The 24,302-nt window shown below is 38.4% G+C and overlaps 1 protein-coding gene across 1 annotated transcript in view; it reads right to left on the bottom strand.

The window, feature by feature from the left end:
• Positions 1 to 766: 766 nt before the first annotated feature.
• TMLHE (trimethyllysine hydroxylase, epsilon) overlaps positions 767 to 24,302 on the bottom strand; it is a 68,774-nt gene continuing 45,238 nt past the window's right edge. The window contains exons 4-8 of the mRNA XM_052663725.1: positions 19,604 to 19,883; positions 15,896 to 16,015; positions 4,625 to 4,861; positions 1,691 to 1,829; positions 767 to 898 (exon numbers count right to left, since the gene is read on the bottom strand). Of these exons, the coding sequence (XP_052519685.1) occupies positions 767 to 898; positions 1,691 to 1,829; positions 4,625 to 4,861; positions 15,896 to 16,015; positions 19,604 to 19,883 (908 nt within the window). The remainder of the gene's footprint in view (positions 899 to 1,690; positions 1,830 to 4,624; positions 4,862 to 15,895; positions 16,016 to 19,603; positions 19,884 to 24,302) is intronic.

Below are 24,302 nucleotides of genomic sequence, written 5' to 3'. Positions count from 1 at the left end.
ATGAAACCAGCCCCTGGTGCCAAAAAGCTTGGGGACTGCTGCTCTGGGCCACTGGTTCTCAAAAGTATAGTCTAAAGACACCTGGAGCAGTCCCTGAGATTCTTTTAGTGGGTCTATATATTATTAATAAAAATAGTTTTAATAATATTAAGATGATATTGCCTTTTCCATTTAATTATCACAGAAGACTTTTCCAGAGGCTATATGACATGTGATGAAGTCATCTCTCTGATGGATGTATGCTTTTTATTCTTAAATTTTAAACATTTCTAAGTCTTCATATGTAATATAATTATTAGCAATAGATATAACCCACATCTAAGCACCTTTTGGTGTCCTCAATAATGTTTACATGTTTGGATGTCTTAACTCCAAAAAATGTTGCAAATTTCTGCTCTAGTTAGATTGTGTTATTCCTATAATGCTCTTCTTTCTGACAGATCCTGTTGAAACAAATTTTTACCTAGTGACTATTACTGCTTCTCATCAATGTGATGATTATATTTATGAAGAAGATTGACCAAAATTACATCAAAAGATCTAACAACCAAATGAGTCCATGTTGTAACCTGGGGAAGAGAGATTCCATACGAGATGGCCTATCTCTAAGGTTTTCCTTACTAGAAAAAGGGGAGGTTTTAGTTTCATGTGATGACATGAGGAGACAATTTGAAGTCGGTATTGACATAATATTATTCTGCTGATATGAAATGAAATTCTGATAGCCAGGGTGTCAGGTATGTTCATAATCTCAATGCCATCAATTTTAAGCCTGAAGGCCCAAGAGACGAGCAGTGTTTAGTACATCATCCCTTGTTAAATAGCAGCCACAGAGTTGGCGGTAGCCTGTGAAGGATTCCCTGCCATGTAGGACACGCCAGTTGTCTATAAATAGGACCTGTGAATGGGGAAAAAAAAAGAGAGAGGAAAAATACTCAGAACAAGTGTGGACCATGGGAATCATAAATCAGAAGAGATCATTTAAAATAAAAACTTTAGGTTGTTCTCTGATTACATTAAATGAGATTTTTTTTCTTTTGAGATTAAGTAAAGATTTGACTCCAGTACTCCTGCCTAGAAAATTTCATGGATGGAGGAGCCTGGTGGGCTATAGTCCATGGAGTCACAAAGAGTCAGACACGACTGAGTGGCTTCATTTTCTTTCTTTAAACATTTGACAACTAGGAAGTACATAGCTCTGTACTAGGCTAAATGGAAATAACAAAGGCAACAGTAGGTAACAGGCCCTGTATCTGAAGAGGTTATATTTCTTGAGTAATTATTCTTTTATCAAAGCAAACCAGATCATTGGTTTTTTTGTTCTTTTCTTTTCTCTCTTTCTCTCTCTCTCAAAGAGTTAAACTGTTTCACTGTCTTATGCTAAGCTAGAGATATTCTTTATCCAGAGGAAATATGAAGAGCAAAACAAAACAAAACAAAAAAAGGAATCATGAAGACAGATGGACCCTTAGGGACTATCAAGTTCAACTCCTTCATCATAGAAATAGAATCACTGATGGGTAGATACTCAGGGGAGCCTGCTTCTGGGTCATTCGGTAAGTGAGTGGTAGGACCAGGGCCAATACCCAGGACTCTCTTCTTTTTTTCCCTTTGTAACATTTTGACTCACATATTCAATAAGTCCTCATTCTTCACTGCTTAAGTGACATCTATTGAGCTTGGCACCCACCTTGCCAGGCTTGAGTTTGACCCAAAACTCATTCTCAGGTCTCCTCAACTCTCTGGTTAAGGTCCGGTGTGCTGTATACCAACGATGGACAACGTCATAAGGTACAGTATTTATGACAGCCCGGTCATAGTTGTTGTACCTAAGGTGAAATTGTGAGAAAGAAAGATTTTCCCTAAAACATGTTAAAACATCTGTTGCTAATGGGGCAATTTTATATAAGGCTTTTCCTATATTCATTACTTGTCCCATGATGATGTGGCAATAATAAGCTAATGTTCTCTCAAGACTATAAGGTTTTAGAGAAGAGTTCCATTGCCTGTTGACCATATTTCTTTTTCCTTTGAAAAATCTGAGGGTAGGGGATAGAAGAAAGTTCTAGCTGGTTTCTACCATCTTAAAATATTATGTTTTGTTTGTTTTTATATATTTTTTGGCCATGCCACATGGCATGTCTCTCACCTCACCCAAGGATAACTGTTATACCATCATGACTTCTGTCACCACAGGTTAGTTTTGCTTATTTATAAAACTTTATATAAATGGAATACTATAGTATATACGCTTTTGTGTCTGGCTTCTTTCATTTAATGTTATATTTAGAAGATTTATCATTATTGTACTGCATGTCAATAGTTCATTCATACTTCATGTTGAACAGAATTTTATTGTGGGACTATACCACAGTATATTCATCCATTCAAGGTTTCCCTTGTGGCTCAGCTAATAAAGAATCTGCCTGCAGTGTGAGAGACCTGGGTTCGATCCCTGGGTTGGGAAGATCCTCTGGAGAAGGGAACGGCTACCCACTCCAGTATTCTGGCCTGGAGAATTCCATGGGCTGTATAGTCCATGGGGTCACAAAGAGCTGGACACGACTGAGGGACTTTCAGACATAACTGAGGGGCTTTTACCCATTCATCCATTCTGTTGATAGATGTGTAAGTAATTTCCAGTTTGTAACTATTACGAATAGTGCTGGAGGTTCTGGACCATGATAGAAACAAATCTACATTTATATAGAGAACAATTTCCTATGAAAAAAAATCTGGAAACTGAGTGACTCCTACATATTGGTGAATGAGAAATAAAAAACATATCAAAATGGATAGGAAAGGCTGAGACAACTCAATAATGAAAAGACAATCCAGTGAAAAAGTGGGCAAAAGATCTAACTAGTTACTTAGCAAAAGAAGATATATGAATGGCCAATATGCACATGGAAATATGCTCAACATCATCAGTCACCAAAAAAAATGCATTAGAACACCAAGGAGATATCCAATATAATGGCTACAATTAATGACTGAAAACACCAAGTATTAGCAAAGATGTGGAGAAGCTACAACTTTCGTACATTGTTGATAACTGTAAAATGGAACACATTAGTAGTTAGTTGCTAATGAAACTAAAAAGTCACGTACTCTATGATCCAGCAGTTCCACTCTTAGGTATTTATATGTGTGAAATGAAAACACATATCTACAAAGATAGTTTCACATGAACATTGATGGCAGCTTTATTCGTAATAATCCCAAACAGGAAACAGCCCAGGTGTTTATTCATTAAAGAATAGATTTTTTCCAGGATGTGAATTTCTAGAACAGGCAAAACAAATCTATGGTGGTAAAAAATAAAAACAGATGTTTCCTCTGTGTGTGTGTGTAGGGTTGGGCTGACAAGGGGTATAAAGGTACTTTCTGTAGTGATGGTAATAGTCTATATCTTGACAGGCATTTGGGTTACATAGGTGTACGCAGTTTTAAAAACTCAGCAAGTGTATATTCAATATTTATACCAACATTGTATGTATATTTTATATCAAAATTAAACATCTGTAAACAAATAGTGAATTTTAGACTTAAAGTTATAAATGTTGAAGTATATTGGGAGACATATACCTTCAATGTTCTGTGCAATGTATCAAAAATAAGATTCATTTATAAACAGAAGGATAGAAAGATAGATAGATAGGTAACAAAGCAAGTATGTGCTGCACTGTGCTTAGTCACTCAGTCATGTCCGACTCTTTGCAACCCCATAGACTGTAGCCTGCCAGGTTCCTCTGTCCATGGGGATTCTCCAGGCAAGAATACTGGAGTGGGTAGCCTATCCCTCCTCTAGGGGATCTTCCCCACCCAGGAATCAAGCCGGGGTCTCCTGCATTGCAGGTGGATTCTTTATCAGCTGAGCTACCAGGGAAGCCCAAAGCAAGTATAGTAATATCTTAATGGTAGAATCTCGGTGGTAGGTATACAAGTTTTCCTTGTAAATGCTTTCAACTTTTTGTATTTAAAAGTGGCCATAATAAAATGTTGGGGAAAATATTGAGCACCTACTCGTTCTAGGCAATTGAGATACAAGAGACGACAGAGGGAGAGTTTTCCAGTGGAGCTTATCCCAGGGAAGTGATTTAAGATTTATGTAGTTCCTAATATAATACAGGAGCAACAATTTATTTTTATCTTCACAACTCTGGGTGAAGGAGCAGGCTTGAAATGAGTGGAGATGACAAGTTCAGTTTTGGATATGATGTGCTTTATGACTGTACAAGATACTAGGTGGCAATATACACAGGTCAGGAGAAATGCATAAATCTGGACAAGAGTCAAATTTTGTGGCTATCATGCCTTTAGGCACCCTAGCTGCTTGATCACTGAGCACAATTTAATAACTGTTTTTGTTTGTTTGTTTTAAAAGTGTTTTCATTTTTAAATGTCATGTGAAATATCTGCCCCTCTAATCTAGTGTTCCTTGGCTGTTGTCCTATTTATTATTCCATGGGAATTTTAATAAGAATAGAAATTGTACTAATAAAAAGCTATGGAATACCAATATTAAAATGTGACAGATATAGGATCTTAGGGATTTTCATTACATTAGAAAACTAATATCTGGCAAATAAATTACATTGAGGGATAGTTCTTTGGTACTCACCTGATCAAATAGAGCTCTTTATTCCATGGGTAGATATTTAAGACTGGTCCAACCCCAATCATGTGGTTTTGACATTCTCCAACATTTTCAATATATTCATGCTTCAATGGCACTTTACTGAGGAGTTCAAATTCCTCAGGTGCCTTTTGAAGTACCTGTTCTGCTGCATAGAATCCATCAACTAGCAGTGTCCTGCCACCTGTTCCTTCATGCTTAAGACAGTGAAACACTTGAATGCTAAAGAAGGGAAAAATTAAATTACTCTGTTCACTGGAGAAAAGAGAATACGTCAAACTTTTAGAAAAAATATATAAAATGATTACTGATTCTACTTGTGTCATTTTCTTTTCATTAAGAAATAAATCGCATTTCCCAATTATCTTCCAGTTGTACTTTTTTGTGTACTTTGCCATATTAATGCCACTAAGGGTTCCTTGTAAACATATTTAATATGTACTGAAACCTATATGTGTCAGACATGGGCAATACAGGCATGAATAAGATATAGTCTCTCTTTTAAAGAAGACCATAGTCTATCTAGAAGAATGAACCAAGTAAGTACTGATAAAATATGATAGGCACTGTAATAAAGTTGTATACAAGACAGTGGAGCCATAAAGAGAGGAAATTATTGTAGTGGGATGTTGTATAGATAAATTTTTTGAGATGTGGATGAGAATGATTTTGCTTAGTTTTAAAGAATGAGCAAGACTTGGGCTGGAATGAGATTGAGGTGAGGAGAGGGCATTTCAGGCAGGAAAAAGGAATGGCCAAACATATCAATGTAGAACAGCAAGGTATATTCAAGGAAGAGAGTGATAAGTTCCTGTTGGCTTAGCACAGAGAATCACAGGATTTTAAACTAAGATGCAAGATTAACTGGTGAGAAGCAAGATGACAAAACCATGAAAAACAACATGGATAACTGAAACTGGAGAGAAAACTACTGAGAACTTGAGCTTATAGAAAAGAGGACACATCTAAGAAATAAATGATTAGATGTGGAGGATGAAGAAGAGGCAAAAATCTAGAATGACTGTGGGTTTTTCCCCTGGGCAACTTGACAAGTAATACTGCCCATTTGCCAAGAGAATGAGGCAGATGCATAATTGGATCCTAATAAGGGGCTGTGAAGGGTTGAGGAAGACATTCAGTTTAGGGACATTTTGAAATAATTAAGTTACATATGACTGAAAAATTAATAGGAAAAGGCAAGTCAATTATTAATGGACTAGAAACCTAAAGTAATAATTTCAAATTAACAAGGGAAAAATAAAATCAATAGTAATTTAGGAAAAAAAGCAAAAATAAGGAAAAGTAAACAACGAAGTAAAATAAGTGATAAACATAAATAAAGGTAGAAGGAATAAAATCAAGGAGAATGTAGGGTAAATACAATTAAAATGAGTAAGGTCAGTCCTGGCTATGTTGAGCTTTCTGCAAAATTTCTAGGTTAGGATTATTTAGTAGCCAGTTGAAGATGTTTATCTTAGAAGAGAGGTAGATTTTGTAGCTGTCTGTGAAGTGAAGTGAAGTGAAGTCACTCAGTTGTGTCCGACTCTTTGCAACCCCATGGACTGTAGCCCACCAGGCTCCTCCGTCCATGGGATTTTCCAGGCAAAAGTAGTGGAGTGAGTTGCCGTTTCCTTCTCCAGGAGATCTTCCTGACCCAGGGATTGAACCCAGGTCTCCTGCATTATAGGCAAATGCTTTACTGTCTGAGCCACCAGGGAAGTCCTGTCTGTAGCTGTCTGTAGGTGATGGCTAAAGCCAAGAGCATAGCAGTCATTTGGAGAGATAATTTCAAGCAAGAAAAGGAGGAAAAAATTTTGAGGAACAACAATATTTATGACACAGACAAAAGAAAATAAGCCAGCATAGGAGACTGGGGAAAACTGACTATAGATGTAGAAGGAAAACTAGAAAAGAAAGGCTATTCAAGAAGAGGTAGAGGTAAATGGCCCCAGGATTCAAATAAGATAAAGACTGAATGGTACATACTGGGGATGGCAATAAGTTACTTGCTGGTGACTTTGGAGAGAGTAATTTTAATTGAGAGGGGGTTGGATAAACTAGCTGACTACAGGTTTGAAGAGTGAATAAGAAGTGAGAATGGAAAGATACCAAATGTAGATAATTATTATAATAAGTCTAGCTGTGAGGGTGAGGAATAAGGAATAAGTAGAGGAAGACAGAGTCAAAGGAAGTGTACAAAAGTAGAGGTTTAAGAACTGAGAAGTTGATAGGCAGGAGAAATCCCCAAGGAGGTTGGAAAGAATGAAATCCTGAGCAAAGGTAACTTTAGAAAGCATAAGGCATAAAACAATGATAATGATGATGACAATGACTAAAATGATAAGAACAATAACTAGCATTTATTGAACACCTCATATGTTCTAGGAAGTATCCAAGTGCTTTAAATACATCATGTAACTTAATCCCTGCATGTGTGCTAAGTCGCTTCAGTGGTGTCTGACTCTTTGTGACCCCATGGGCTGTAGCCTGCCAGGCTTCCCTATCTATGGGATTCTCCAGGCAAGAATACTGGAATGGGTTGCCATTCTTTCCTCCAGGGGATCTTCCTGACCCAGGGATTGAACCCATGGCTCTTATGTCTCCAGCATTGGCAGGTGAGTTCTTTACCACTAGGGCCACCTGGAAGCCCAACTTAATCCCTAAGCAATACTAATGGGCAGGTTTTATTACTAGTCCCATTCTACAGATGAAAAAACTGAGGTACTGAGAGGTTATTTTCCAAGATCACAAAGCTAATGTATGTTCCAGCTGGGATGCAAATCCAGGTCTGGTTGATGCCATAGCCTGAACTCAACCACTCTCACTGTACTGCTTATGTACTAGGCTCTCCCCATTGATTAGAAAGGGTTAAATTAAAGGCACAGCCAACTGTGTATCTACAGTAGTGGTCAGAGAGAAAAGAGCTAGTCAATATTTGAACCTCAACCCCTGTCCAACTGTTTCTCATCCCATTTCCTCATATTCTTCCTTCTGTGTCCCAGAGAATGAGAATGCAGGGCTGTGGGTGGTTTTGTATATTGATAACATTGAGCCAGACATCTAAAAGATGTTTTATTCTTCCTTTTCCGAAGCAAACATTCTTAGGTTCCAATCCTCAAAGGAAATCGGAGTAACTACAATCAATTGGATATTATCATCCTCTCATATTGTCTTTATGAATTCATGCGTGCGTGTGTGCTAAGTCATTTCAGTCATGTCTGACTGTGCGACCCCATGGACTGTCGCCCACCAGGCTGCTCTGTCCATGGTATTTTCCAGGCCAGAATACTGGAGTGGGTTGCCATGCTCTACTCTGCCAGGAGCCAGCGTGAGGAACTCCACCCGTGGCAAAGGTCTTGAGGAAGGAGGCTCGGCATACGCAAAGGCGGGATTGAGCCTCAGGAGACCCCCTGTTCCTGAGCATCTACCCCCAAAACCAGAGTCTGCCTACTTTACTGCTTTATGCTCTCACCTACACCTCTGACTTTACAGGGGGCTATCCCCCACCACTTCTCTCTGTAAAGGAGTTAACTTAGGACTCCAGATAATAAATCTCCTGGGCATGACAAGGGTGTCTCAGGTCAAACCTCTCTGCTGGCAGACTAGCTTGTGTGACAGGATTATCCACACTCTTGCTACTACGTACATGATTGTTTACAATCTCTCAATCATAAACAGCACAGAGAGTTTGGAGTATTTTGAAAGTCTTAGTTAGCATAGGGTTTTTCTAAAGATAAAAATCATGTTGGTGCAGGGTTTCATTGCTGAGTTAATGATTGCCGCCAGGCCTCCATATCCTTAGGCACCTGGGAGTATGTTAATCAATGTAATTGGAATGTAGAAAAAGAAATATAGTAGTTTTGATGTTAGCAATACTAGACTTTTTGAGTTAATGAATTTTCTCTTTTGTTATAGATCACTGTTCTCCACTTTCTTTGTTATAAATCCTTGTGTCCTTGCTATGTAAGAATGTAACTTTATCACTATCTTAAGACTAAGTAGATCTTAAGGGGAAACAAGTTTTCTGATCGACTAACCTTTATCAGTAGAAAGTAATGTGGGGCCATAAAATGTTGACCGGTCTCCAGACCAGAAGATATTGTGAACAAATGTAAGACCCTTGGAAGAACAAAGATATGCTGATAAGGGTCGGAGCAGCTGACCCTCTGTGACTCTGTTTCTTACATTTATCTCTATGTATAACTAAAAGTATAAAAGTAGACCTGGGAAATAAAGAAATGGGATCAGTTCCTGGAAAGACTGATTCCCCTGTGTCGTTTTTCCTTGTTCTCCGTTTTTCTGGCTGAATTCCCATCTGGAGCGTGGAGGCTCGCCATGTATACTTACTTGCCTGGCTTCTAAGACCCACGCGAGAGGGAGCCCAAGGCGGGGCACGTAGGTGGTGCAAACTCCGCTATTCAAGCGGGCGCCGGGGGCCTACGTAGGTGGTGCAAACTCCTTGTCTTGGAGTTTTATTGGCTTTCCACGTAAATCAAGTTATTCAGCCTCTTTTCTCGACTTATTTTCCTACTATACTATTCTTTCCTAATCTCTCTTCATATCTATAACTAAATAGTTCTTTTCAGGATGCCAACTCCATCCCCGCTTCAAATTCTCTGGATCCACCAGAGCTGAACCCAACACTACTCCAGGGCATCTTGCCAACCCAGGGATTGAAGTCACGTCTCTTATGTCTTCTACATTGGCAGGTGCGCTCTTTACCACTAGTGCCACCTGGAAAGCCCTTACGAATTCATACTTATGCACATTTTACTGATATATTTCTGCCTTGGGTTCATTATCTATCTGTAGAAGATCAACAAACAACAGCAACAGCAGCTACAAAATAACCACAGAGGCACCTCTAATAAGTGGCAAACGGTAGCACAGTTAAGTATGGTATCTATCATATCAAGTAATTACCATTTCTTCTCTGTGATGAGAAAGATCTAGTCTTTCTTAGCTACTAGTGGTGATCATACTGCAGTATATAACTGTATCAAAACAACACAAGTACACCTCATATTTACAAAATGTTATACATCAAATATATCTCGTAAAGCTGGAAAAAAGTATAGTGTATATTATCTTTGGGTCAATAGCCACTGAGTCCACACAAGAAGGTTATTTTTCGACCTAGAGGAAATAAAAAAGAGTCAATATATAGTGAATAATGCAACAAATGAGATAAAAAACACTCTGGAGGGAACCAACAGTAGAATAACGGAGGCAGAAGACAGGATAAACGAGGTAGAAACTAGAATGGTAGCAATAAATGAATCAGAGAGGAAAAAAAGAAAAAAGAATGAAAAGAAATGAGAACAACCTCAGAGACCTCTGGGTCAATGTTAAACGCACCAATGTTCAAATCATACTTATCTGGAGTCCCAGACGAAGAAGACAAAAAGAAAAACCATGAGAAAATATTTGAGGAGATAATAGTTGAAAACTTCCCTAACATGGGGACGGAAATAGTCACCGAAGTCCAAGAAACCCAGAGAGTCCCAAACAGGATAAACCCAAGGCGAAACACCACAAGACACATATAAAACACATTAACAAAGATCAAACACAAAGAACAGACATTAAAAGCAACAAGGGAAAAACAACAAATAACACACAAGGGGATTCCCATAAGGATAACAGCTGATCTTTCAATAGAAACTCTTCAGGCCAGAAGGGAATGGCAGGACATACTTAAAGTGATGAAAGAGAAAAACAACCCAGATTACTGTACCCAGCAAAGATCTCATTCAAATATGAAGGAGAAATCAAAAGCTTTACAGACAAGCCAAAGCTGAGAGAATTCAGCACCACCAAACCAGCTCTCCAACAAATGCTAAAGGATCTTCTCTAGACAGGAAGCACAGAAAGGGTTTATAAACTCAAACCCAAAACAACAAAGTAAGTGTCAACATCATCATACTTATCGATAACTGCCTTAAATGTAAATGGGTTGAATGCCCCAACCAAAAGACAAAGACTGGATGAATGGACACAAAAACAAGACCCCTATATATGTTGTCTACAAGAGACCCACCTCAAAACAAGGGACACACACAGACTGAAAGTGAAGGACTGGAAAAAGATACTCCATGCAAATAGAGACCAAAAGAAAGCACGAGTAGCAATACTCATATCAGATAAAATAGACTTTGAAATAAAGACCATGAAAAGAGAAAAAGAAGGACACTACATAATGATCAAAGGATCAATCCAAGAAGAAGATATAACAATTAAAATATATATGCACCCAACATAGGAGCACCACAGTGTGTAAGGCAAATGCTAACAAGTGTGAAAGGGGAAATTAACAATAACACAATAATAGTGGGGGACTTTAATACCCCACTCACACCTATGGATAGATCAAATAAACAGAAAATTAACAAGGAAAAACAAACTTTAAATGATACAATAGACCAGTTAGACCTAATTGATACCTATAGGACGTTTCACCCCAAAACAATGAATTTCACCTTTTTCTCAACTGCACATGGAACCTTCTCCAGGATAGATCACATCCTGGGCCATCAATCTAGCCTTGGTAAATTCAAAAAAATTGAAATCATTCCAAGCATCTTTTCTGACCACTATGCAGTAAGATTAGATGTCAATTACAGGACAAAAACTATTAAAAATTCCAACACATAGAGGCTGAACAACATGCTGCTCAATAACCAACAAATCACAGAAGAAATCAAAAAAGAAATCAAAATATGCATAGAAACGAATGAAAATGAAAACACAACAACCTGAAACGTATGGGACACTGTAAAAGCAGTGCTAAGGGGAAGGTTCATAGCAGTACAAGCTTACCTCAAGAAACAAGAAAAAAGTCAAATAAATAACTTAACTCTACACCTAAAGCAACTAGAAAAGGAAGAAATGAAGAACCCCAGGGATAGTAGAAGGAAAGAAATCTTAATTAACCTCCAATTAAAAAAAATTTATTTAAAAATATTAGGGCATAAATAAATGCAAAAGAAACAAAAGAGACCATAGCAAAAATGAACAAAGCCAAAAGCTGGTTCTTTGAGAAGATAAATAAAATTAACAAACCATTAGCCAGACTCATCAAGAAACAAAGGGAGAAGAATCAAATCAACAAAATTAGAAATGGAAATGGAGAGATCACAACAGACAACACAGAAATATGAAGGATCATAAGAGACTACTATCAGCAACTATATGCCAATAAAATGGACACCGTGGAAGAAATGGACAAATTCTTAGAAAAGTACAACTTTCCAAAACGGAACCAAGGAGAAATGGAAAACCTTAACAGACCCATCACAAGCACGGAAATTGAAACTGTAATCAGAAATCTTCCAGGAAACAAAAGTCCAGGACCCGAGGCTTCACAGCTGAATTCTACCAAAAATTTAGAGAAGAGCTAACACCTATCCTACTCAAAAAAACTCTTCCAGAAAATTGCAGAGGAAGGTAAACTTCCAAACTCATTCTATGAGGCCACCATCCCCCAGACACCAAAACCAGACAAAGATGCCACCAAAAAAGAAAACTACAGGCCAATATCACTGATGAACATAGATGCAAAAATCCTTAACAAAATTCTAGCAAACAGAATCCAACAACGTATTAAAAAGATCATACATCATGACCAAGTGGGCTTTACCCCAGGGATGCAAGGATTCTTCAATATCTGCCCGCAAATCAATCAACGTAATACACCACATTAACAAATTGAAAGACAAAAGCCATATGATTATCTCAATAGATGCAGAGAAATTTGACAAAATTCAATATCCATTTATGATAAAAACCCTCCAGAAAGCAGGATTAAAAGGAACATAGCTCAACATAATAAAAGCTATATATGACAAACCCACAGCAAACATTATCCTCAATGGTGAAAAATTGAAAGCATTTCCCCTAAAGTCAGGAACAAGACAAGGGTGCCCACTGTCACCACTACTGTTCAACATAGTTTTGGAAGTTTTGGCCACAGCAATCAGAGCATAAAAAGAAATAAAAGGAATCCAGATGGAAAAGAAGTAGTAAAACTCTCACTGTTTGCAGATGACATGATCCTCTACATAGAAAACCCTGAAGACTCCACCAGAAAATTACTAGACCTAATCAATGAATATAGTAAAGTTGCAGGATATAAAATTAACACAGAGAAATCCCTTGCATTCCTATACACTAACAATGAGAAAACAGAAAGAGAAATTAATGAAACAATTCCATTCACCATTGCAAAAAAAAAGAATTAAATACTTAGGAATATATCTACCTAAAGGAAAAAAAAAAGCCCTATATATAGAAAACTATAAAACACTGATGAAAGAAATCAAAGAGGACACAAATAGATGGAGAAATATACCATGTTCATGGATTGGAAGAATCAATATAGTGAAAATGAGTATACTACCCAAAGCAATCTATAGATTCAATGCAATGCCTATCAAGCTACCAACGGTATTTCTCACAGAACTAGAACAAATAATCTCACAATTTGTATGGAAATACAAAAAACCTCGAATAGCCAAAGCAATCTTGAGAAAGAAGAATGGAACTGGAGAAATCAACCTGCCTGACTTCAGGCTGTACTACAAAGCTCCAGTCATCAAGACACTATGGTACTGGCACAAAGACAGAAATATAGATCAATGGAACAAAATACAAAGCCCAGAGATAAATCCACGCACCTATGGACACCTTATCTTCGACAGAGGAGGGAAGAATATACAATGGATTAAAGACAATCTCTTTAACAAGTGGTGCTGGGAAAACTGGTCAACCACTTGTAAAAGAATGAAGCTAGAACACTTTCTAACACCATCAGTTCAGTTCAGTCAGTTCTGTCACTCAGTCATGTCCGACTCTTTGCGACCCCATGAATCGCAGCACGCCAGGCCTCCCTGTCCATCACCAACTCCTGGAGTTCACTCAGACTCACGTCCGTCAAGCCAGTGATGCCATCCAGCCATCTCATCCTCTGTCGTCCCCTTCTCCTCCTGCCCCCAATCCCTCCCAGCATCAGAGTCTTTTTCCATTGAGTCAGCTCTTCGTATGAGGTGGCCAAAGTACTGGAGTTTCAGCTTTAGCATCATTCCTTCCAAGGAAATCCCAGGGTTGATCTCCTTCAGAATGGACTGGTTGGATCTCCTTGCAGTCCAACACCATACACAAAAATAAACTCAAAATGGGTTAAAGATCTAAACGTAAGACCAGAAACTATAAAACTCCTAGAGGAAAACATAAGGAAAACACTCTCTGACATAAACCACAGCAGGATCCTCTATGACCCACCTCCCAGAGTAATGGAAATAAAGCAAAAATAAACAAATGGGACCTAAATAAACTTAAAGCCTTTTGCACAACAAAGGCAACTATAAGCAAGGTGAAAAGACAGCCTTCAGAATGGGAGAAAATAATAGCAAATGAAGCAACTGACAAAGAATTAATCTCAAAAATATACAAGGAACTGCAGCTCAATTCCAGAAAAATAAGTGACCCAATCAAAAAATGGGCCAAAGAACTAAACAGACATTTCTCCAAAGAAGACATAGAGATGGCTAACAAACACATGAAAAGATGCTCAACACCACTCATTATCAGAGAAATGCAAATCAAAAGCACAACAAGGTGCCATTTCATGCAAGTCAGAATGGCTGCCATCCAGAAGTCTACAAACAATAAATGCTGGAGAGGGTGTGGAGAAAAGGGATCTCTCATACACTGTTGGTGGAAATGCAAACTAGTACAGCCACTATGGAGAACAGTGTGGAGATTCCTATAAAAACTGGAAATAGAACTGCCATATGACCCAGCAATCCCACTGTTCGTCATACAAACTGAGGAAACCAGAATTGAAAGAGACACATGTACCCCAATGTTCATCGCAACTGTTATAATAGCCAGGATATGGAAGCAACCTAGATGTCCATCAGCAAATGAATGGTTAAGAAAGCTGTAGTACATATACACAATGGAATATTATTCAGCCATTAAAAAGAATACATCTGAATCAGTTCTAATGAGGTGGATGAAACTGGAGCCTATTATACAGAGTGAAGTAAGCCAGAAGGAAAAACACCAATACAGTATACTAACGCATATATATGGAATTTAGAAAGATGGTAACAGTAACCCTATTTGTGAGACAGCAAAAGAGACACAGATGTATAGAACAGTCTTTTGGACTCTGTGGGAGAGGGCGAGGGTGGGATGATTTGGGAGAATGGCTCTGAAACGTATATATTATCATATGTGGGATGGATCACCAGTCCAGGTTCGATGCATGGGATAGGGTGCTGGGGCTGGTGCTCTGGGATGACCCAGAGGAATGGGATGTGGAGGGAGGTGTGAGGGGGTTTCAGGATGGGGAATACATGTACACCCATGGCAAATTCATGTCAATGTATGGCAAAACCACTACAATGTTTTAACGTAGTTAGCCTCCAATTAAAATGAATAAATTTATTTAAAAAGGTTACTTTTAATTCACTTTTTCCCTCCAACTTCATGTAAACTGGATTCAAATTCCTCTTAATACCATACCCAAAGCAGCTGTGTTTAGACTATGGACCCCTTTGCAATATAATTGCAAGGAGATCCTGCAACTGCAAGGAGATCCAACCAGTCTATCGTAAAGGGAATCAGTCCTGAATATTCATTGGAAAGACTGAGGTTGAAGCTGAAACTCCAATACTTTGGCCACCTGATGCGAAGAGCTAACTCATTTGAAAAGACCCTGATGCTGGGGAAGATTGAAGGTGGGAGGAGAAGGGGACGACAGAGGATGAGATAGTTGGTTGGCATCACAGACTCAATAGACATGAGTTTGAGTAAACTCCGGGAGTTGGTGATGGACAGGGAGGCCTGGCATGCTGCACTCCATGGGTTCACAAGGAGTCAGACACGACTGAGCAACTGAACTGAACTGAACTTGCAATATCATAACTAAATATGAAAAACTGCAAAAATTCCCAAACCAATGGTTAATCAATACATTCTTTGTAAATTATTTGCAATCACTTTGATAAAAATGTAAATTAAACAAAATTAAGATCCATTAATGTAGTAAGGTAGATTTTCAATCATTTGAAAAATTTTTATTCCTATGAGTCTTTAAAAATGGTCATATTTCTAAGGAGAAGAGAGATAATTATATAAGTAAGTAGCAGCAGATGCGATCTTGGTCCAAATAAAACAGAAAATGATTAAGAAATTATTCAAGACCATCACATGTAATGATCTCACTTTGGAAAATTCTAATCCACTTACCCACAGGGCTCTTGAAAATAGGTGGTGTCAGTGTGCCGATCCAGAGCTAGCTTGGTGTATGCAGTGTCACCTCTGGAGAAGTCTGAAGTGAAAAACCACATCCTTCCGTAGATGGTTTCTCTGTCAAATGTAGCAGAGGAAGACCTTTTAGTTATTTGAAATTTTCATTCTTGTCATTCAAGACTCTTTCCAATACTTTTTTTATTTACAGATAAAAACAATTTTTTTTGGTTCAGATATCGAACTATAAAGTAAAGAAATCAGTTGAACTTATCACCCGTCTTAATGATCCCACCACTGAGTAATATTCTAGGAAGCTGTGGGGAATTAGTGGAAGGATAATGTAGTCAGAAAATAGGGAACCATCTCACTCTGTTTATGTGTCTGCTTTGAACAGCTTTCAGGTTCACATTTCTGTCCTGCACTCACCTTCCTCACATAAAAAAGATGGTTTTGGGTAGCTGCTTTTAGAACTGATTAATGTAGATCCTCAGCCACCTTTTAGACTTGGAAGAATAAAAAAGAGAGAAAAGAATAGTTTATATTAGCAAGTATTTAGTGAGACTTGCTGTATCACTGTATCTCTCCTTGAGATATATACATCATGGGCAAATGACCCAGCATACCATCTGTTACACAATGAGCTATATCTGTTTCTTATGAAGTAAAAGGAAAGTATTAACTATGAAAAAGTCAGTTTACATATCATGTAATACCACAGAAGATAAACCTAGAAATGCAATGGAAAGAACTTTGTACTTAAGATCAGAAAACCTGAGCTCTCTTGAATTCCAGTTCTACTGCTTACTAGCAGAGCAATTCTGGTCAAGGCACTTAACACATCTGATCCTCAAGCGCCTCATTAGTAGAACAGGAGATAAAATACACGCTTATCAGGACTACTATACTAAACAATTGAAATCATTGATGTGAATATGCTGGTTAAATGCTGTACAGTATCAGTTCAGTTCAGTTCAGTTCAGTCACTCAGAAGTGTCTGACTCTTTGCAACGCCATGAATCGCAGCAAGCCAGGCCTCCCTGTTCACCAAAAACTCCCAGAGTTCATTCAAATTCATGTCAATTGAGTCGGTGATGCCATCCAGCCATTTCATGCTCTGTCGACCCCTTCTCCTTCTGCCCCCAACCCCTCCCAGCATCAGAGTCTTTTCCAATGAGTCAACTCTTCGCATGAGGTAGCCAAAGTATTGGAGTTTCAGCTTCAACGTCAGTCCTTCCAATGAGCATCCAGAACTGATCTCCTTTAGAATGGACTAGTTTGATCTCCTTGCAGTCCAAGGGACTCTCAAGAGTCTTCTCCAACACCACACTTCAAAAGCATCAATTCTTCAGCACTCAGCTTTCTTCACAGTCCAACTCTCACATTCATACATGACCACAGGAAAAACCATAGCCTTGACTAGACGGACCTTTGTTGACAAAGGAATGTCTCTGCTTTTTAATATGCTGTCTAGGTTGGTCATAACTTTCCGTCCAAGGAGTAAGCGTCTTTTAATTTCATGGCTGCAGTCACCATCTGCAGTGATTTTGGAGCCCAAAGAAATAAAGTCTGACACTGTTTCCCCATCTATTTCCCATGAAGTGATGGGACCAGATGCCATGATCTTCGTTTTCTGAATGTTGAACTTTAAGCCAACTTTTTCACTCTCCTCTTTCACTCTCATCAAGAGGATCTTTAGTTCCTCTTCACTTTCTGCCATAAGGGTGGTGGCATCTGCATATCTGAGGTTATTGATATTTCTCCCGGCAATCTTGATTCCAGCTTGTGCTTCTTCCAGCCCAGCGTTTCTCATGATGTACTCTGCATAGAAGTTAAATAAGCAGGGTGACAATATACAGCCTTGATGTACTCCTTTTCCTATTTGGAACCAGTCTGTTGTTCCATGTCCAGTTCTAACTGTTGCTTCCTGACCTGCATACAGATTTCTCAAGAGGCAGGTCAGGTGGTCTGGTATTCCCATCTCTTTCAGAATTTTCCACAGTTTATTGTGATCTGCACAGTCAAAGGCTTTGGCATAGTCAATAAAGCAGAAATAGATGTTTTTCTGGAACTCTTTTGCTTTATCGATGATCCAGCAGATGTTGGCAATTTGATCTCTGGTTCCTCTGCCTTTTCTAAAACCAGCTTGAACATCAGGAATTTCACGGTTCACGTGTTGCTGAAGTCTGGCTGGGAGAATTTTGAGCATTTCTTTACTAGCGTGTGAGATGTGTGCAATTGTTAGGTCCATACCATTTCTGTCCTTTATCAAGCCCATCTTTGCATGAAATGTTCCCTTGGTATCTCTAATTTTCTTGAAGAGATCTCTAGTCTTTCCCATTCTGTTCTTTTCCTGTTTCTTTGCATTGATCGCTGAGGAAGGCTTTCTTATCTCTTATTGCTATTCTTTGGAACTCTGCATTCAGATGCTTATATCTTTCCTTTTCTCCTTTGCTTTTTGCCTCTCTTCTTTTCACAGCTATTTGTAAGGCCTCCCCAGACAGCCATTTTTCTTTTTTTCCTTTTCCATGGGGATGGTCTTGATCCCTATCTCCAATACAATGTCACAAACCTCTGTCCATAGTTCATCAGGCACTCTATCAGATCTAGTCCCTTAAAACCACTTCTCACTTCCACTGTATAATCATAAGGGATTTGATTTAGGTCATACCTGAATGGTCTAGTGGTTTTCCCCACTTTCTTCAATTTAAGTCTGAATTTGGCAATAAGGAGTTCATGGTCTGAGCCACAGTCAGCTCCTGGTCTTGTTTTTGCTGACTGTATAGAGCTTCTCCATCTCTGGCTGCAAAGAATATAATCAATCTGATTTCAGTGTTGACCATCTGGTGATGTCCATGTGTAGAGTCTTCTCTTGTGCTGTTGGAAGAGGGTGTTTGCTATGACCAATGTGTTCTCTTCACAAAACTCTAATAGCCTTTGCCCTGCTTCATTCCATATTCCAAGGCCAAATTTGCTTGTTACCCCACGTGTTTCTTGACTTCTTACTTTTGCATTCCAATTCCCTATAATAAAAAGGACATATTTTTTTGGTGTTAGTTCTAAAAGGTCTTGTAGGTCTTGATAGAACCGTTCAATTTCAGCTTGTTCAGCATTACTGGTTGGGGCATAGGCTTGGATTACTGTGATATTGAATGGTTTGCCTTGGAAACGAACAGAGATCATTCAGTTGTTTTTGAGATTACATCCAAGTACTGCATTTTGGACTCAGTATTATTAACAACCAGTGTGTGAATTAAGCCTTAGGAATAATAGGTCAAAAGTAGATATCTTTAGATACCATCTTATTCAATCCTTTTACTGATCAGATGGGAAAATAGAGGTTACAGGGACAGCAACTGTGGGTAGGAATGTATGTTTATCCAACTGCTTGATGGGAGAACTGAGACTACAGTCTGGCTCTCTTTACTCAAAGTTAGTGCTCTTTCTAGCATACAATGAATAACTCTCACTTTGAGTGTCACTGGGCTTGAGAAAAGACAACAACTTTGAAGTCATCATATTTAACATGTAAGTGTCTTTAGAGATTAGAAATCTGGGCTTCAAATAAAGCAGTATAAATGGTAATGTCCTTATTCGGGCTGCAGAATATTCTGGAAAAACAAGGGTGACTATACCTGTCATATTATTTTACTGATATTCATGCTCTGGAAATTAACTTGTGCACATATCAGAAAACTAATGACTCACCTGATCAAGCTGATCCTTTCTGCCACCTTCTCTGTGTGTTTCTGAGTAGGAGGGACATTTTCCACAAAAGCAATTCCATAGAGCAGAAAGTTCTGCAGAAAGTTCTTCAGTCCCTCCTTCGTTTCTAAGAACGTCTGGAAATCTACAGCTGGAACTTGGGCTTGCTGGTAGATTTCAGCATTCCATAAGATTCTAGGCTGGATGACCTTTTGTTTCTGCCCTTCATAGCTGTTTTTCACGAGCCAATCCAAATCATATCTAGTCACATGACCATCTGGCCCTTTTTAGGAAAAAATAAAAGCTATTAAAATAATAATTATATATACTGCCAATAATTTACTGGTTAAGAATATTATTTTCAGCAACCAATTACCCAGTATGGTATTGTTTATGGGGTTTCCCAGGTAGCACTAGTGGTAAAGAAATTGCCTGCCAATACAGGAGACATAAGAGATGCAGGTTCGATTCCTGGGTCGGGAAGATCCCCTAAAGGAGTGCACGGCAACCCACTCCAGTATTCTTGCCTAGAGAATCCTATGGACAGAGGAGCCTGGTGGGCTACAGTCCATGGAGTCGCAAAGAGTTGGACATGACTGAAGTGACTTAGCACACACGCACATATGTATTGTTTATGAGACCAAATTCAAATGAATGCCTAGAATGTTCCTGAGACAGAAATATTTGTCAGTTGAGTAGTATAAATTAATAAGTGAATAAATGAACAAATAAATCTTCCCAGCAGGTAAATAAGTTTATGAAACTTAGCTACATAGTAAAGGGCCTCGATCTCCCTCTTGTAAATGAATTAGGTCAGTTTGGTCTAATGATATGATATCAATACAACATGATAACTTCGCCCGCTGCTCTACAAAAAGTCAAAAAGCCAGCTCCTAAAATGTTTTAGAAAATATTCAGGATAAGCAAATGAGTAAGCAAAGGATACAGCAAGAGGAGTGAAAGGTTATCCTGACATTTTCTCTCTCCTTTTTTTTCTACCTCTCTGTCTCTGTTTCTCTCTTTCAAATTTCTACACTATTATAGTAAAAGTATCATAAAGAATTTGGAAAGCATAAAAAAGTATGAGGAAATGAAAAGGTCAGATATACTTATTCGATTATCTACATGAAACCACTATCCACAGCTTGCAATCAATCATCCCTTCTAGTTTTTTGTATGTATAATTTTACTTTACATATTGTGAAAATATATATCAGTTTGCACCCTGCCTTTGTCACTTAAATTTTAAGAATAATTTTATCATTAAAAAATTAAGGCTTCAAAAAATTAATTTCTATAATTTTCAGAATATGGACTACCAAGATTTACCTAGCCAGTTTGTTCTCCCAGGGCATGTAGTTGTATTTTTGGAAAGTTTCCCTATTATTTAATAGTGACCATCCTTGTCCATTTTTCTGATAATTTTCTTAAAATAGACACACAGAAGGTAGAATTGTTAAATCCAAAGACACAAACTTTTAAAAGTCTTGATACATATAACTAGATTACTTTCTAGAAAGTCTACCAATTTTCATCCCCTCCAACAATATATGCATATATGCATGCCCATCAAAATTGAGTATTCTTACTTTTTAAACATGTTTTTGTTTCTAATTTCATAAATAAAACTCATCTTATCATAATAAATTTAAGTTATTTAAGATGAAGAAGAACATTTGTTAGACATCTATATTTTTTACATGCAAGGGTTACCAAACTGAGCTAGTAGCCAAACCTGCCCAGAATTGTTTTTCTAACATTTGCTGTGTAGTACGTATTTTCTATAGCTGTTTCTACACTACTACCGAAGAACTGAATCGTTGTGCAGATACAGCGTACTCAAAAAAGATTAAAAATCTTTACTATCTGGCCTTTTACAGAGTGTTTCCTGACTTGTGGTTTAATTATCGTTCACTTCTTTCTCACATTTTTCTATTGGAACACTAATAGCACTATACACACGCATGCACACACACACACACACACACACACACACATATATAATCATATATTTTACAAATATTTTGCAAAGTCAGTTTGTTTTTAAAAAACCTTTCTATGGTATGCTTTCTTTCTTTTTTAAACAGCTGTTATAGTCCAGTTAAGGTTTATTAGAGTTAAAGGATACAGATTGAAATCAACAAAGGGAAAAGGTACATAGGGCTGAGTCTAGAAAAAACCAGGCACAAGTTTCTAGGTGTCCACTTCTGGTATCAGTTCAGTTCAGTTGCTCAGTTGTGTCTGACTCTTTGCAACCCCATGGACTGCAGCATGCCAGGTTTCCCTATCCATCATGAACTACCAGAGCTTACTCAAACTCATGTCCATTGAGTCAGTGATGCCATCCAACCATCTCATCCTCTGTTGTCGCCTTCTCCTCCTGCCCTCAATCTTTCGAACATCAAGGTCTTATTCACTGAGTTGGTTCTTTGCATCAGGTGGCCAAAGTATTGAAGTTTCAGCTTCAGCATTGATCCTTCCAATGAATATTCAGGACTGATTTCCTTTAGGATTGACTGGTTGGATCTCCTTGAAGTCCAAGGGACTCTCAAGAGTCTCCTCCAACACCACAGTTAAAGCATCAATTCTTCAATGCTCAGCTTTATTTATAGTCCAACTCTCACATTCATATATGACTACTAGAAAACCATAGCATTGACTAGATGAACCATTTTTAAAACAAATATATAAATTTACTTATTTTAGTTGGAGGGTAATTACTTTAAAATATTGTAGCGTTTTTGCCATACATTGACATGAATTCGCCACGGGTGTACATATGTTCCTTATCCTGAACACCCCTCCCACCTCCTTCCCCATCCCATCCCATTCGTGTCACATATGATAATATGCAAGTTTCAATGCCATTCTCCCAAATCATCCCACCCTCTCCCTCTCCCACAGAGTCCAAAAGACTGTTCTATACATCTGTGTCTCTTTTGCTGTCTCGCAAATAGGGTTACTGTTACCATCTTTCTAAATTCCATATATATGCGTTAGTATACTGTATTGGTGTTTTTCCTTCTGGCTTACTTCACTCTGTATAATAGGCTCCAGTTTCATCCACCTCATTAGAACTGATTCAGATGTATTCTTTTTAATGGCTGAATAATATTCCATTGTGTATATGTACTACAGCTTTCTTAACCATTCATTTGCTGATGGACATCTAGGTTGCTTCCATATCCTGGCTATTATAACAGTTGCGATGAACATTGGGGTACATGTGTCTCTTTCAATTCTGGTTTCCTCAGTTTGTATGACGAACAGTGGGATTGCTGGGTCATATGGCAGTTCTATTTCCAGTTTTTATAGGAATCTCCACACTGTTCTCCATAGTGGCTGTACTAGTTTGCATTTCCACCAACAGTGTATGAGAGATCCCTTTTCTCCACACCCTCTCCAGCATTTATTGTTTGTAGACTTCTGGATGGCAGCCATTCTGACTTGCATGAAATGGCACCTTGTTGTGCTTTTGATTTGCATTTCTCTGATAATGAGTGGTGTTGAGCATCTTTTCATGTGTTTGTTAGCCATCTCTATGTCTTCTTTGGAGAAATGTCTGTTTAGTTCTTTGGCCCATTTTTTGATTGGGTCACTTATTTTTCTGGAATTGAGCTGCAGTTCCTTGTATATTTTTGAGATTAATTCTTTGTCAGTTGCTTCATTTGCTATTATTTTCTCCCATTCTGAAGGCTGTCTTTTCACCTTGCTTATAGTTGCCTTTGTTGTGCAAAAGGCTTTAAGTTTATTTAGGTCCCATTTGTTTATTTTTGCTTTATTTCCATTACTCTGGGAGGTGGGTCATAGAGGATCCTGCTGTGGTTTATGTCAGAGAGTGTTTTCCTTATGTTTTCCTCTAGGAGTTTTATAGTTTCTGGTCTTACGTTTAGATCTTTAACCCATTTTGAGTTTATTTTTGTGTATGGTGTTGGACTGCAAGGAGATCCAACCAGTCCATTCTGAAGGAGATCAACCCTGGGATTTCCTTGGAAGGAATGATGCTAAAGCTGAAACTCCAGTACTTTGGCCACCTCATACGAAGAGCTGACTCAATGGAAAAAGACTCTGATGCTGGGAGGGATTGGGGGCAGGAGGAGAAGGGGACGACAGAGGATGAGATGGCTGGATGGCATCACTGGCTTGACGGACGTGAGTCTGAGTGAACTCCAGGAGTTGGTGATGGACAGGGAGGCCTGGCGTGCTGCGATTCATGGGGTCGCAAAGAGTCGGACATGACTGAGTGACAGAACTGACTGAACTGAACTGATGGTGTTAGAAAGTGTTCTAGCTTCATTCTTTTACAAGTGGTTGACCAGTTTTCCCAGCACCACTTGTTAAAGAGATTGTCTTTAATCCATTGTATATTCTTCCCTCCTCTGTCGAAGATAAGGTGTCCATAGGTGCGTGGATTTATCTCTGGGCTTTGTATTTTGTTCCATTGATCTATATTTCTGTCTTTGTGCCAGTACCATAGTGTCTTGATGACTGGAGCTTTGTAGTACAGCCTGAAGTCAGGCAGGTTGATTTCTCCAGTTCCATTCTTCTTTCTCAAGATTGCTTTGGCTATTCGAGGTTTTTTGTATTTCCATACAAATTGTGAGATTATTTGTTCTAGTTCTGTGAGAAATACCGTTGGTAGCTTGATAGGCATTGCATTGAATCTATAGATTGCTTTGGGTAGTATACTCATTTTCACTAT

This window comes from Budorcas taxicolor, chromosome X (assembly GCF_023091745.1).
Source record: "Budorcas taxicolor isolate Tak-1 chromosome X, Takin1.1, whole genome shotgun sequence".
NCBI lineage: Eukaryota > Metazoa > Chordata > Mammalia > Artiodactyla > Bovidae > Budorcas > Budorcas taxicolor.
Note: the sequence above shows the minus strand (reverse complement) of the source record. Positions and strands in the feature narration are given on the sequence as shown.